Source organism: Cornus florida, unplaced genomic scaffold (genome assembly GCF_030987335.1).
Source record: "Cornus florida cultivar Cherokee Brave unplaced genomic scaffold, ASM3098733v1 CherokeeBrave_3.0.0_Hap2_Chr11, whole genome shotgun sequence".
NCBI classification, from domain to species: Eukaryota; Viridiplantae; Streptophyta; class Magnoliopsida; order Cornales; family Cornaceae; genus Cornus; species Cornus florida.
In genome coordinates, this window is record NW_026775581.1 from 117401655 (window position 1) to 117418272 (window position 16618).

A 16618-nucleotide genomic window follows, 5' to 3' on the forward strand; every position below is an offset into this window, starting at 1 on the left:
TTAAAATGTGAGTAAAATTGGACCAACAGCAAAGTTCACTTTAGTAATTTTAAATCTCCTGAAATTCCGGCCAAATTTGTCTGAATTTTAAAACAATACATTTTATTATTTGAAACCGAATATTAGTCCAGAATCTAAATGATATGATTTCTCTCTTTTCTTACTTAATTTTAAAGAAAAAAATAATTTTATCTTCAAAGAAAGATTGAGTATTCGAATCTTGTTGGGGGTAAGAAAAAAAAAATTATAATTTGTGACATTTTTCAACTCAACCCCTTTTCAAACTCTACTCATTTGGGAAAAAAATATATCCTTTATAACCAAATTGGAAAGCTTTGGCTTCATTAATAGTACTGTAATAGTTAGGTTGTTTGTGGACTCTTATAACATAAATTTAGTATTTGGGAGTTAAAGGAGACAATATAGAATTCAAAAGTTCAGAGAAGAATGAGAGAGGAAGAAATGAAAAGTTAATAGTTGGTGTCATACATAATCTTTCAATGTCCATTACATATATAGATTAGATTGTCCCCTTGGGTTGCCGCTTTTGATTTTGGCACCTACAATTTACTTGCTCCAATCACTTGTACATCAATCCACATATGCATCGCCATGCCAATTGCAAAGTGCACATAATCGGACCAATGACATAGTTCCACGTCAATACACCTCTTATATGTTTACATTATCACCGGTTACTTGATGGGTGGTGGACCCCATATTATATAACACTCATCGGATCCACAATACTACATTTAGAACATATTTTGTTAAAACCTTGCCAAGAAAAATTTAGTAAAAAAAACCACAGCGAAGAAAAAAGATTATAATATTCTTATATGTCAAAAAATAGTATTACATGGGTTAGAATTACCTCATTAAAGCTTTGCCAGAAAATCAATGGGATAAAACCTGAGCAAAGGAAAAATAGTACGGTATATTTAACATTTTCAATAAATTGCTCCTTCTCATCAGCACGAAAGATTCTTGAATTGTCACATCCCAATATTGTGCACCAACTTTGTAGTTGGCACTGTTTTATTAAACATGTTTGCTAAATTTTCACATGAATGTATCTGCTGAATATCAATATCACTATTTTTCTGGCACGCATGTGCATAAAAGAATTTTGATGAGATGTGCTTGGTCCTGTCACTTTTGATATACCATTGGGGAAATCAATGGATGGACTTTATCCATATAAAAACTTTTCAGAACCTTTCGTGTATGTTGATAGGTAGATGATAATTCGCTCGACAAATGTTCAACCTGCAAGCCAAGACAAAATTTTGTATTTTCGAGATCTTTCATGTTGAATTATTTCTTTAAATAAGTAGCAGTTTTTGCGAGCTCATCGGATGTTTATACAAGATTTAGATCATCGACATACACTGCAACAATAGTAAAACTAGGTTTTGATTTGTTGATAAAAATGCATGGACAAATTTGATTATTCACATACCATTTTTTTAATAAGTACTCGCTAAGGCGATTATACCACATGCGCTCAGATTGTTTTAATTCATATAAGGATCGTTATAATTTTATCGATTACATACTTCGTGGTCTAACATTTTAAATTCTTCAAGAATTTTCATGCAAATATCACTACCGAGTGATCCATATAAATAAAACATAACCACGTCCATTACATGTATATCTAGTCTTTCAATGACTGCCAAATGAATTAACAATCAAAATGTAATTGCATCCATGACAGCAGAGTACGTCTCTTCATAATCAATACCAAGTTTCTGTGAGAAATCTTGAGCTATAAGTCAGGCTTTGTACCTAATAATTTATTTTTTCTAATTACATTTTCATAAAAATACCTATTTGCACCTAATAGGCTAAACACCCTCAGGTGTTTGGACTACAGGTCCAAATACTTCACGTTTAACTAATGAATTTAGCTCTACCTGTATTATTTCTTTTCATTTTGGCCAATCATTTCTATATTGACATTCTTCGATGTTTAAAGATTCTGGATCCTCATCATTTATATAAAGAGAAATTACATATAAGAATATATTGTTTACAACAACTTCATTTCTATTCCATAGTTTTCCATAATTTAGTGAGATCTCATTATTTTCAAGTACCATTGTCTCATCAAGGGACACATTATCATCATTCATTGCCTTTGCCTCATCAAGTCTTAGTCCCAAATCGATTTCCTTCATTTATATACATCATAATTACATGTTCTAAGCAACTAAAATCAAAGTTTAACACATTAATATGTAAGATCAAACATCATGCGCGCGCGCACACACACACACACACATACACACATATATAACAATTTCAGGCGAATTCATCGCAATTAGTTGGGTTAAATTCGTCCTTTATAAACTTTAAGTCTAGCAAAGGATATAGAATTTATAGGAACTAAGGGGATTGATAGAACATAGAATTTGCCTTATGGTTTTAAGATTGAAAACAAACGTCCTTCTTCTCTAGTGCCGGCAGCTTTGCGGTTACCGTTGTCTGATCCTTGTGGTTCGGTTTAACCTAAGCATAGTCCCTCTCCCTTTTTCTTGACCTCAGCTAGTGGGTTTTTCTCAATCGATCGTTTCCACCCAGAAAACATTATGATTTGGTCAAAAACGAATGTATCGAACTGTTGTTTAAAATTCTGTCCAGACATACAGAATTCTATCTTAAATCGTCTGAAAATTATTTCTTAACAATTGTACATAACAGTTTAAATTATTCAATTACAATTAATCAAAGCATAAACAAGGTTCAAATTCATCAAACAACAACCATTAATCAAACTAGGGTTTTCAAAACTAAGTTAACAATTCCAGAAAAACAAAAACATACATGTATATATATATATATATATATATATATGTTTAAATCCGTTTTTTTTATTTCATGATTAATTATGTTTATACTATAACTAATCACCCTATGATTTTGGTATCTAAAGTGAAGAGTTTATAAATTCGAATAAGAAGAGAAGAGTAGTGACTTGCCTTAGGTTTTCGTAACGAAATGACGTCTCAAGCCTTCTGAATCTTTTTTCTCCAATTCCGGTATCCCTAGGTTGATTGCTCTCCATTCTCCCTTTTTGCCTTCCAGTTTCTCTCTTTCTCCCTTTGCCTTTCGATTATGCCTATGATACTAACCTCAGTAATTATATACAATCCCTAATAATAATTATATAATTGAAATAAAAATAAAATACATATAATATACTATATGGGCTTAAGTTCCACTACAGCCCATCAAGATCCTCCAACATCATGATCCAATTATGCTAATCCAAGTTTAGCCCATCAAGGCCCTCCAACATCATGATCCAATTATGCTAATCCAAGTTCTATGGTCCAATGATATACATCGAGCCCATCACCAATAATTAATTAAACTAATAAAACAAACAATAAAATAATTAATTCACAAAAACAATTAATCAAATGATAAATATTTAAATTCAAATAACAAATTAATCAAAAAATAAATATTTAAATTCACATGGCAAATTAATCAAAAGATAAATAATAAATAATTAAATACTCATAAATCATTACATTTATCAATTAATCTAAATAAAACAAATTAATAAATACTTTAAAAATTCCTCTAAAATTAAATGTCCATTACATTTATATATTTATAATCATTAATCATCATATTTTTATTTTTTTTCTTGTTTCATTAAACATGATGAGGGTCAGGACTCAGGAGATAGGGGATTGGAAAGGAGATTTAAACTTAAGAAGAAAAGGCGGAGTATTTTAACCATTAGCAACGATGTAAAAACCACCTGAATGTTGTAAGTTTCTAGCTTTGTATACATATTTTTATTTATTCAACTTAACAAATCAGTAAGTTTTGTTTAACCAATTTTTTAAATTGAAATCAAAAGATACTTGCTTTAAAATTTAAAATAATATAAGTTTGATGAAGTTCATTCAATTTGGATTGGACCCAAACATTATTCAATAATATAACATAGTTTCAATACAAAAATGTGGATTTCAAACTAAGAAACAAAACATAAAAATAATTAGTTTTATTTATTTTTAAAATAAAACACGATCCTTTGTTACAGGTGCTTGAACGGACTCCGACCCTTTGTTCATTTTTTTAAAATTTATTTTTAAAACCAAACTTCATAAAAAAAATACGTTTATTCATTTTTTATTATTGATCTGGACGGCTATCACCAATCACCATCTAGCATTAACTGTTTTAATGTCCGTGGTCCTTTAAAGAGAGTCAAATTAGAAGTGATCTTTCTAATAAATAATACTACGTAGAATTAGTGAATATCTCTATTCAACATTGATGTGTATTATTGGATAAATTTCTTCATGGTAAAAGTGCAAAACAATCTTCGAGGACCGCCCAAGTGAGCACAATATTCTTGTGATTTAAAAGTGAGCAAATCAGTCCTTATTATTTTAAAAAATGAGCAAATTGTTCCATAATTGATATATATATATTTTTATTAAAACTAAAAGTACCCTCCAATATAACCATTATAACTTTTTTTTCTAAAAAGGTTTTACAGTCATTTTTTCTGGTCAAACTCATTTTCTCCCTCTCCTTTCCATTTGCATACAGCGTTCAAGGTAAGTTGATTAAAACATTATATATATATGTGTGTGTGTGTGTTTATGTGCATTTCTTTCACCTATTTCTAATTCCACTTGTCTCTTCTGCTACCTTCACCTCCTTAAGATAACATTGTCATCACCAAGTCAGCGTCAACTTAACAAGTTTAGAAATAAATTTACTTTTGTTTTACCATATATATGAATACCACTTTATACGTTATAGTTTATACAATATATTATTAAACAAATATCAATCTATACATTATACTTTATATGTATAATAGTATATTATTATACAATTTAACTTTGCCTTTTAATTTAAATTAAAATATTTTTTTTTACTTCTTCTATTCTGCATCGGGAAAGGAATTGTTCACCTCTGGTTCGTAAAAAAAAATCGTCTTCGATGTTCTGTTCTTCTCTCTTTCTAATAAATCTTCTGTTCTTCTTCTGGAATAGGTATGATTTTGTTTCTTTGAAAAGAGAGCTCGTTAATCGCAAAACATTACTTATGCAATGCGTTCTGGATTTGCTTTACGTTTGGTCTGGTTTTGCTTATTTCATACTTAATTTTGATGAGAGAGAGTTTTCATTTCATTTTGAAGGAAAACTAACTTTTGGGGGGAATGATTTTTTTCTTTTTGGGACTCATAAAGTAAAAGTTAAATTCATTAAATAATGCAATATATATATGTGTGTGTGTGTTATATACAAAAGTTGTATGTATAAATGGGAAGCCTGGTAAATATGACTCATATGCTAAGTTAGCTTTTTTTACCCCCCAGTGGACCAATCTAGGGAGAGAAATTGGAGATGATTTTTTTTTTGGATGAAAATGCTCTGCTAAACTTGCCTAAAAATTATTAAGGCACATGTATGCATATACATTAATTCATAGTCCACGTACAAGAACCTACGGATGGTTCACTCTTTTTGCTCTCTACTAAATACAACCATGAATAAAAATGAGTAAGCATTTCAATAATAATAATAATAATAATAATAAAATACACATGAGAAAAAAGCGGAACACATATTGTGAAAAAAAGTGTAGGAAAGCCCGTATTCACATAATCCATGCACGTGTCCAAAATAAGAAGTTACACACTGGTCAATTTAGAGTCATATAATGTATCAGTTTATTTTAGAGGGCATTTAAGATATTTTGCCTTTTATATATTTTTATATTTTAAAAAAGTTAATTATAAGGGATAGTTTGGCAAATGCACAATGATATCCGATGAAAAGTGGCCGGAGGTGAAATGTAAGAGGCCAATTTGTTCACTTTTGAAAATATAAGGACTGATTTACTCACTTTTAAACTATAAGGAGTATTGTGTTCACTTGGTAAAACTTGTAAGTTTTTTTTTTACACTTTTCTTTTTGTTAACCTACCGCAGTCAATAAAAAAATTGATTATTATTTATATTTTTTTACTTTTTTCGGTAGTAAAAATACACTCATTTTACTTTTTTTTATTACTTTTTTAGAGATTTAAAATCTAAATACAGAAGAAATATCATTAGATACAAGTGCATTAATAGTGTTAGTGGAATGCTTCAACAGACGTTAATTATTATTATTTTTTAACTTCTAATAATTTGTAAATTTTGAATACCCACGAGACACAACACTCACAAATTGCCTGCATGGTTTAAAATTAAATCTCCAGAGTTTCGAACCGAAGACCCATCGAGGAAAACTTAGCTAAGCTATTCTGTATAATGGATCTGGTTCCGAACACGGAATTTATTATTGCTTCTACAGTTCTACATAACGATCCAAAACCAAAATCAAAACCAATTAAAAGAAGTGATTCATTTGATAAATACAAGAGAAGATCCAAATCAGTTAGGACGTAAATAACACGTCTTTTTCCTCTCTAACAAAAAAAATTAACACGTCTTTACAATTCAAAACTCTTATTTATTTATTTTTTCTTTCTACGTTCTCTTTTCCTCTCAACACCCCAACCCTCTTTTCTTCACCTCTGTCCAATTTCAGCAGAAACCCGGCAACATTACAAAGCAAAAAGTAATCTTTGTGCTTGATCGCCGATATTTCCCATCTGGGTTCTCAACAAATTGACAAAAAGTATTATAATCTGTGAGATTTCGATCGCATATTTGTCAATCTGAGTTGCAAATCATTGGGTATTCCGAGGAAAAGGCATTGAGTTTGATATTCTGATCTGGGTCCTTTTCTTTCGATCAATTGATTGAAGAAAAGTGAGGGAAGAAGATGAAGGAAAACCACCTTGGGTTTTTGGTTTGTTTTTGGTTTCTGCTATTTGGTTCATGTTTCGGCAGATTTGTGGTGGAGAAGAACAGCTTGAAAGTGACTTCACCTGATCACTTGAAAGATGTTTATGAATGTGCAATTGGAAACTTTGGGGTTCCTGAATATGGAGGAACCATGGTTGGTACAGTGGTTTATCCAAAAGCCAATCAAAAGGCATGCAAGGACTTCAATGATGTTGATATCACCTTCAAATCGAAGCCCGGTGGCCTACCAGTCTTTCTTCTTGCCGATCGAGGGGGTAAACTTCATGAATTTCTTGTCCTTGAATGAGATTTTATCAGTTTTAAGTTGCTAATTTTGTTTTGTCCCCAAGAAAAGAAGTTCACAATAGTATAATTTTATTGCTTTTCTGAATTTGGTTACTTGTTAATGTATTTCATATTTGGTAAAATAATGGAGAACAATTAAGGGCCTGTGTGATTTTTTTCTAAAAACAGACATTTTTTTTTTTTTTTCAGTTGAATGTGAAAACAGAAAACTGAACCAAGCAGTCTGTAAATTTTTATTTGATTTGGTTGTAAAATATATGGTGAACGATGACTTTATGTGTAATGTATCAAAGCTGGTGTTTTGACAATATGTTTGGCACCAGTGCGTGTGACATCTGGGTTCTAGTTAATCATTGCCTTTGCCTTTCGATTTGCAGTCCTTGAAGAGTAATTAATTCATCATGGAAGTTTAATGGATTTCTTAAAAGGTTATGATCCAGGTCTCAATCATTGGGCTTAGTCTGCATTAGAACTGTCGGCAAAACTGTAATTTTTTTGAAAATTAATAGCCTTGTACATCCCTCTACTTTTGTGTCTTTATATGCATCAGATCATGTCTTCTTCTTCTTCTTCTTCTTCTTCTTCTTTTTTTTTTTTTTTTTCCCTGTTATTACAAACGTAACTAATATGGGTGTTAATGGTGAGATGCTAGAGCAAATATTGGTCCTTAAATTTGACATTGTCTGATATGTTTTGTATATACTCTGATATATGACTTGGGAAGCTGCTTGGATCCTGAATAAACACTTGCATGGAACATTGTTCTTGATATGCATGTAAATTGTTTGATTTTCTCCAAGGTGCTTTCTTATTTCTTTTCTTTCTTTTATCAGATTGTTACTTCACCTTGAAGGCTTGGAATGCACAGAATGCTGGAGCAGCAGCTATTCTCGTTGCAGATGATAGGATTGAACCTTTGATCACCATGGACATGCCAGAAGAAGAGGATGCACAGGCTAATTATGTACAGAACATAACCATACCCTCAGCGCTTATTAGCAAAACTTTCGGGGATAAAATCAAGAAAGCTGTATCTAGCAATGAGATGGTTAACATAAACCTTGATTGGAGGGAGTCTCTTCCACATCCTGACGAGAGGGTCGAGTATGAGTTCTGGACGAATAGCAATGATGAGTGTGGGCCTAAATGTGACAGTCAGATCGAGTTTGTCAAGAACTTTAAAGGAGCAGCTCAGATACTTGAGCAGAAAGGGTATACTCAGTTCAGTCCTCATTATATAACTTGGTACTGTCCGGAAGCTTTTCTCTTGAGCAAGCAGTGCAAGTCTCAATGCATCAACCATGGGAGGTACTGTGCTCCAGACCCTGAGCAGGACTTCAGTAGAGGGTATGAGGGAAAAGATGTTGTTATTCAAAATTTACGCCAAGCTTGCGTTTTTAAAGTGGCCAATGAAAGCGGGAGACCATGGCTTTGGTGGGACTACGTGACTGATTTTGCTATCCGTTGCCCAATGAAAGAGAAAAAATACAATAAGGAGTGTGCAAATCAAGTTATCCAGTCACTTGGTATGTTGCCAACTCATATTTTTTGAATGCTTCTGTTTGTCATTTATTATGCATGGTTCTTATACCGGATTTCATTTATATTTATTAGCTCAGAATTTGTTACCTGACACACCAAATTCGATTAAAGTCCCATAGAATGCACAAAATCTTCACTTTGTACTTGCATTTATTTTTATGGTATACTACTAAATGCTCTGAGTTAATTACTGATTCTGGAAGAATCTGGTCATTTCTGATTTGATTTTGTAAATTCTTAAATATTCTCGAGAAATTCTGGATGCAATTTTATTTTTATAGAGTTGTTGTTTGCATGTGTTCCTTTTGCCGACTATGATTGTTGTTTATCTTTCCGGGACAAATTTGTCAAATTCAATCCCTTGTCATTACCACTGGCTTCCTTAGTCTTTCATGACATATCCATTTAAGCTAGTACATTCTTATATTTCACTGAACAAAATACACAAAACACATGCATGCCCATGTGCAAACACGCGCATGCGAGGTCACACACACAAAATTGAATATCATATTATGTACTTACTTTTATCAGTCTTCTCTGTGTTTCTTGCAATCTCTTGCACGATCCATGTAACCACAAGTCTTCAAAATGGGCCATCCAAACAGTGCTGCCATTCAGTTGTTTAATGTCAATGTTATTGTTTCTTCCCCTCTCCCTCTCCAAAATCATTAAGTAGATTAATAAATAAATAAATGAAAATAGAAAAAAAAAAAAAAAAGAAAGAAAGAAGAATTATTTAACCACTTACCAATTTTCCAATTTGTTCTTAATTATGCATTCAATTTATTTTCCCAAAACCTCGCCTCAGTGGTTTATTTTCTTATTAATTCCATTTTTGTATAGGTATGATCTTGATTCAACATGTTTGTTATTGTTTATGGGTCAAAATGTGTGGGAGTTGTGTGCCTTTAGCTTTTCAATAAATTCCCTATTGCTGTTAAGTTCGTTATGTTCGATACCTACTAGTTTACCTGGGCTTGAGCATACTATCTCAGAATTATATATTATGACTAATATTCATCATTGCTTTTTGTGATAAACTTTAAAGGAATTAATATCAAGGAGATAGATAAATGCGTAGGAGATACTGATGCAGATATAGACAACTCAGTTCTTAAAACAGAACAGGAAGCACAGGTATGAATCCTAAGAAACTGACTTATACGACTCTGACTTATACTACTTTTGTCGTTTCCTTGTGTTCTTAGAAATCCTTGCAGTTGCATTGTGTTAATAGCTTTACTCTGGTTTCAGATTGGTAAAGGTTCCCGTGGGGATGTGACTATATTGCCTACTCTTGTCATAAACAATAGACAGTATAGAGGTCTGAAGCGACTACGATTTAGGTTTTCAGTTTTTATGTAATTTCATGAATTTGATCTCGGAGTGCATTTCTGACTTGTTTCAGGCAAGCTGGACAGGGGTGCAGTTCTTAAAGCCATCTGTTCAGGTTTTCAGGAGACCACTGAACCTGCCATTTGCTTAACTGAAGGTCAGTACTTTTAACTTTGTGTTTTGTTATTGAAGTTCAATTTCTGTACGATCTTCTTTCTTCTTAATTTTGCACAATGACCTACTTGTTTCGCACCACAGTGGGTGCTGTTACGTTTCGTAGCATCATTTCACGGTAGAGTAAATGGGTGAATACTGAAGAGTAACTCATTTGGTGATATGATCACAATGAATTCCACCATGGGCTCTATTATTTTAAATTTGCTTGTAACCTTGTTGACTCAATACCAGTTACAATCTTCTTGTTTGGCTTTTGATGAGCTTCAACAGAATTCTTAATTGGATTGTTGTTTAAATCTTTTCTTTCCAAACTTGATTGTGTCTCGTTTAGAACTGTTGATGCAACCATCTTGTTACGGAATGATTAGATTTGCTGATTCCAAAATCCAAATAATGCCATAATTAAGGATAAGTTTTCTGACAGGAAACTGTTATATATTTGCTTTCTCATCTGAATTTCCATTATTGTGAAAAGTCTTACAAGAGTAATTGTTGGTTGTAACCTGTTCAATGCATACAAGTGTATTAAATGAAAATTAAGTCTGTAATCTCTATGAATATGTATCATGAACTTGTTTTATTTTTGCCCAAATTCGGTGTCTGCATTTATCAACCAAAATCTAAACCATTCAAAATACGAAAATGACATACTGAAATTTCAGGTTAGCTGAGATTGCAGGCCATACATTATAGTTTTACATTTTGTTCTTCGTGGTTGGTAGTATATATGAATATATATGATCTGTAAAACATGTGCACAGCTGGTACTCATCTTTTTTCTTTTTCATATTTCTTTTTGCAGGGATAGAAACAAATGAATGTTTGGAAAACAATGGTGGATGCTGGCAGGATAAGGCTGCTAATATTACTGCATGCAGGGTACACAACCATTTGCGAGTTGAATGCTTGTAGGAGTCTTCTGTATTTAATGTGATTTGATCTCTTCCATTTATAGCTGATACATAAATTTTGCTGTAGGATACTTTCCGTGGAAGAGTATGTGAATGCCCTACTGTGCGAGGTGTAAAGTTTGTTGGTGATGGTTATACCCATTGTGAAGGTTTGTTTATTCATTTGGAAGTTTTAGTTTTGATATAATGCTGATACTTGCTGTAAGAAAGATATGATACTCATGATTCCATAGGTCTACAAATCTAATGAAATGGAAGAAGTCATTTGTTCTTAGTCATGGCATAGTTTTATACAATTTTCAGTTATATTCTCTGAAAAGCATCTATTGTCGGCAGAGTTGAACCTAGAAGGCTTTAGGACTCTGAAAGTAGGTGCCTGATAACTCACATGTTTGTGTTATACCATGTTTGTATTAGTCCTATTAGCACATAATTTCTTGGCTGATGACGAATGTTTTCATGGATGGATTTCATTAGCGGCCATTAAAAGTTCTCATTTCATAATTGACATGTTCATTGGGAAAATGATTCTATTTATTTATGGACTAAAAGATTTTTTCAGTTTAATACCTTGCATTATATTTGTAATTATTGAAACTCCCGTTGAAGTGTAGAACCTTAAAGTGGCAGTATTGTTGTAAATGTCCGACTATCTATCTTACTTGTTTGTGGCTCTGATATTATGACTATTGTTCTTATGATGTATTTCTAAGATCTAGCTACATCATTTGACTTTTTCTGTTTAATTCTTAACCTATGTTACTTGCTTTAAGTTAAAGCATGTACACTGTAGCATGTGGGTGCAGGTGTGTCTAGGCAAGGGAAGTTGAGACAACTTATAGGAGAATATAGGAGTAAACAAAAAGACTTGCATATATTTTTCATAGATCTAGAGAAGGCATATGATAAAGTGCCAAGGGAGATAATTTGGTGGGCTTTACAAAGAAAACAAGTACCTAAAAGACTTAAAAATCTTATTCAGGATATGTATAGTGAGACATTGATTAGAATTTACACTGCATGAGGGGAAACTAGTGACTTCCCTATAAAGGTGGGACTACATACCTATTTGCGATAATATTAGACGAAATAACAAAAGATATTCAAGAAAACGTCCCATGGTGTATGTTTTGCGGATGACATAGTATTAATAAATACCTCTAAGGAAGCCTTCGCAAAAAAATTAGAAATATGAAGAAAGGCATTAGAATCAAGGGGCCTAAGAATTAGTAAAACAAAAACTACATATATGACATGTAAATTTGATAAAGTAGAAAACGATGACAATATTACTCCAAAGAACTCTTCTGTTACCTAGGATCTATATTGCAAAAAGATGGGGAGATAGATGGTGACGTAGCGAGTAGGATTGGAGCCGGGTGGACAAAATAGAGGCAAGCTAGTGGTGGTATCCTTTGTGAGAAACGAATACCAAATATATTAAAAGGAAAATTTTATAGAACAATTATTAGGTCGGATAATATTGTAAAGAGTGGAGTGTTGGGCTTTTTTGAAAAAGACACAAATACAATGCATTCATGTATAGAAATGAGGATGATAGGAATTGAGATAAGATAGATAATGAACGTGTGAGGGGAACATTGGGTATAAGGCCTATAATTAGGGAAAGTAGACTTAGGTGGTATGGTCATATTCAACGTAGACCCAATGATGCACGTATCAACCAAAGCTTACCTGGGATGAAGTAATTAAAAACAACTTAAAACACTTAAATTTAAGAGAAGACACGTTACATAATAGGAAAGAATGGAAAAAGATAATTCATGTGGCTAACCCCATCCATATGGAATAAAGGCAAGGATGATGATGATGATACAAGGACATTAATGAATTCTTGCTTATCAAAAGATTGGGTTTCTTTTTCTTTGGGGGTGGTGGGGTTGCGGTAGACATGGTTGAGTTCTTGAATGTTTATTTTGTCTTCTTATAAATACTAAATTGAAGCATCAAATATTTCACATATTCTCCCATGTTTTCAGGTAAGTGTGTCCAACTAGTGTCATGCAGCTGTACCTCTGATCATGTGATGCTTGGCACCAATGTTGTTTTTTGTTTTTTTGTTTTTTTTTTTTTTTTTTTGTGTGTGTGTGTGTGTGTGTGTATTTTAAAGTGTGTTTGATGAATTGAGAAACATGATGACTTCTACATCACGCAGCATTTTGTTTTGTATATATCATGTTTCTGTACGTTTTATTTAACAGCTTCAGGAGCTTTACGATGTGAGATAAATAATGGAGGCTGTTGGAGGAAGACTCAGGATGGCAAGACCTATTCTGCTTGCATTGTAAGTGTCCGACTTCTACGTGTGCTAGATACTTCTTTCCCACTCTCCTTCAGAATATTGATTCTCATGATGATATTTTCGTGTATCTTGTTTAAGTTTCCATTCACCAAAGAATGGTAATAATAAGTGGTTTTTGACTGCACTTTCCAGGATGAGCATTCGAAAGGTTGCAAGTGCCCGCCAGGATTCAAGGGTGACGGAGTCAAGACTTGTGAAGGTACTCTATTCAGATTCTTGGTTTCTCTGCCATGAAACATCATAGGGTTTTTACAGGGATTATGGACCCTAATATTACCGTGTCATCAGCTGCTAACTGGTCATTGGACAGTTAGTCTGCCCTTCACAAAGAATTTATGCAGGATGCACTTTTTGGGATATTAAGTGGTACAATGCTTAGGGGCTTTCTGAATAAATAGAAAAAACACTTAGGAAAAAACAATGATAATAATAATAAAATTTCTTGTTTAAATCATCATCATCATCTTGCTCCCATGTAAACAAGGTTCTCCAAATTAAATTTCTTTTTCCATTATTTTCTATTATATGCCATGTCTCCTATTATATCTAATTAATTCTTTTAAGTCTTTTTTTATTACTTCTTCCCAAGTTAGTTTTGATCCGCCTCTTTGTCTCCGACGCTCTATTTAAGTTCTAACTAATGTTAATTTTCTTATTGGTGCATCTTTTTTCTTACATGTTTTATATCTAGATCATTTTAGTCTATTTTCTCTTATTTGATCACTAATAGGTGCCACTCCTTTTATTTCCCTAACATGTTGATTACTAAAATCATCTCAATATTCTCATCTCGACAACAAGAACGTGTTTCTCTTAATTACAGGGAAAAAAAAGAAAAAAAGAAAAAAGCATGTTGTTCTTTTTTCTTTTTCATTGGCAAACATTTTTCTCCATATAGCATAGATGGTTTAATAACCATCCTATAGAATTTCTCTTTTAACTTGTTTAAATATTTGTGCATATTTTTTCTTTACCTTTACATGGTCATATGGTGGTCGATGGGGCTTTTGTCTGTTGATGAAACTTGTGTTTATAATTAATTTAGCAATTAGCTGTGGAATCTTTCTAATATTTTGGCTTCTTTGTAGATGATAAACATTATGTTGCTTGTACTAATTGCTTATTTGTTGTGTATCCCATACCTTTTTTCCTTGTTACATTGTGTTGTAGATATTGATGAATGCAAAGAAAAGTTAGCTTGCAAATGCCCAGACTGCAAATGCAAGAATACCTGGGGCAGTTACGAGTGCAGCTGCAGTGGCAATCTATTGTACATGCGAGAACATGACACATGTATAGGTGAGTTTGAGCGTTTCTTTCCTTCTTTGTTAAAACTTCGGTCAGAAATGAAAAATTATCCCATCCATCAAATGTGGACTCCTTGGGACTTTTCCATTTATCAACTGCCAAGTTTTAGTTGTATTAAAAAAGGCTTGGTTGTAGTCTCAGTTATATTTCGGACCACATTGACACATTTGGAGTGATATTTTTTTGGTTCCAGAGCTTCTCTATAACCAGTAGCTATGAGAATTTCATATTGCACCTCACTGGTCATCTTCATTTGTTTCTGCGTCTTACAATTTCCTATTGGTGAGGTGCAGGTAAAGATGGCAGTACAAAGGTAAGCTGGAGCTTTGTTTGGATTATTATTCTCGGTTTGGCTGCTGTCAGTGTTGGGGGTTATGCAGTATACAAGTACAGAATACGGGTATGTCTTTATTGCTTTATTGTATCATACACCTTGATGTTCCTTTCATAGCAGAACTTCGGAATGGAATTGATTTATCTAATTAAGGTGTGTCAAAATTGATATGTTTGTGGATCATCTTTAATCCCGTCATGTTTCAGTTAAATGTAAAAGGAAGTTATGTGAGCCAAGAGTGTTACAGGGAATGAGGGACTAAAAATCACAAACAAAAAAAGGCGAGACATCCTATAGTTGTCACAATGATCAAAGGGACAGATGAAAAGGTTCTTTAATTGATGCAGAAGAGGATGCTAATAATATAACAAACGCAGTCCGAATGAACTCAATTTAACACGGGTTTTGAATTTAATTGAAGCACCGCTTAGACCTCATTTGGTTTAAGGAATATGTTGCGAGTAAAGGGGAAACGGAAAGGGGATTGGGAGAGTTCTTATTGTTTTGAAGTGGGATGGAAAAGAACAACCTTCTTGCGTAGGAGTAGAAAGATACTTCAACACTACTGCTATAGTCTTGTATGCTAACTTTTCACTAGAAAGGATCATTATCTTCATTCCAACTTTCCACCACAAAAATGAAAAAATAGTGAGATATAAAATGAACTAAGAAGACGAAATAAGTTTTAAAATAGCTGACATCCTTCTATCATCCTAACGAACTCAATTTCGAAACTGATCCTCATGCTTCAAATTTTACAGAGGTACATGGATTCAGAGATTCGGGCTATCATGGCGCAGTACATGCCATTGGATAATCAAGGAGATCCTAATCACGCGTAAAATCCAGACATGATGAGTTGAGCATTGTTGCATTGGCATTTTAACTGTGTTTGTTTCATGGGAGTCTTTGGCTCATATTTATGTATAGAATAATCCCAGGAAATTTTCTTTAATAATTCTCTTTTTTTTGTTGGTCTTTCTCCAATATCTCAAAATTTAACATACATCAACTATAACTTTTTTTTTTTTTTTTTACCTATTATTGCTTTCGAATCAAATTGCTAATGAGTGAACAAAGTACATTCCAAGCGATTGATAATGATCTATCTGTAGGTTTGATTGTGAACCCGACTTCTTCCCTATACCAAACTGCCAAATCTTTTAGTTGTATTAAAAAAAGGTACAACAGAGTAAGATTATATCTTTATTTTATTTGAGTCCATAGCAATACAGGAATGAGTGAAGAGTATGCATTTTTTTTTGATAAAACTTTTCAGAAATTGAAGAAAAGAAAAATAGATATATTCATGTTTAGAGATCTGGTCAAACATTTTTTTTAATCTTCTTCAATATCTCAAACTTTTGTATCTTGATCAATTATTACTTTTATGTTTTTGTATCTATTCGTGCTTTCAAATGTATCAACATTCATACCATTAGAGTGTCCACAAAATCCCTTGCCAAAAATGTGAAACAGTGTGCACAAAATCCATTCAGTATAAAAATGTGAAAAATAACACTCATTTTTTTTTTTTTAGT

The 16618-nt window shown here is 32.8% G+C and overlaps 1 protein-coding gene across 1 annotated transcript; it reads left to right on the forward strand.

The window, feature by feature from the left end:
- The first annotated feature begins 6415 nt into the window (after nt 1-6415).
- LOC132282786 (vacuolar-sorting receptor 1-like) lies at nt 6416-16059 on the forward strand. Its single transcript, XM_059784573.1, has 12 exons — nt 6416-7113; nt 7978-8670; nt 9738-9826; nt 9944-10013; nt 10098-10181; nt 11004-11080; nt 11180-11261; nt 13335-13417; nt 13568-13634; nt 14606-14734; nt 15037-15143; nt 15839-16059. Exons 1-12 carry the CDS (start codon nt 6816-6818, stop codon nt 15917-15919), a joined length of 1860 nt encoding a protein of 619 aa, XP_059640556.1. The 5' UTR covers nt 6416-6815; the 3' UTR covers nt 15920-16059.
- Nucleotides 16060-16618: the final 559 nt, after the last annotated feature.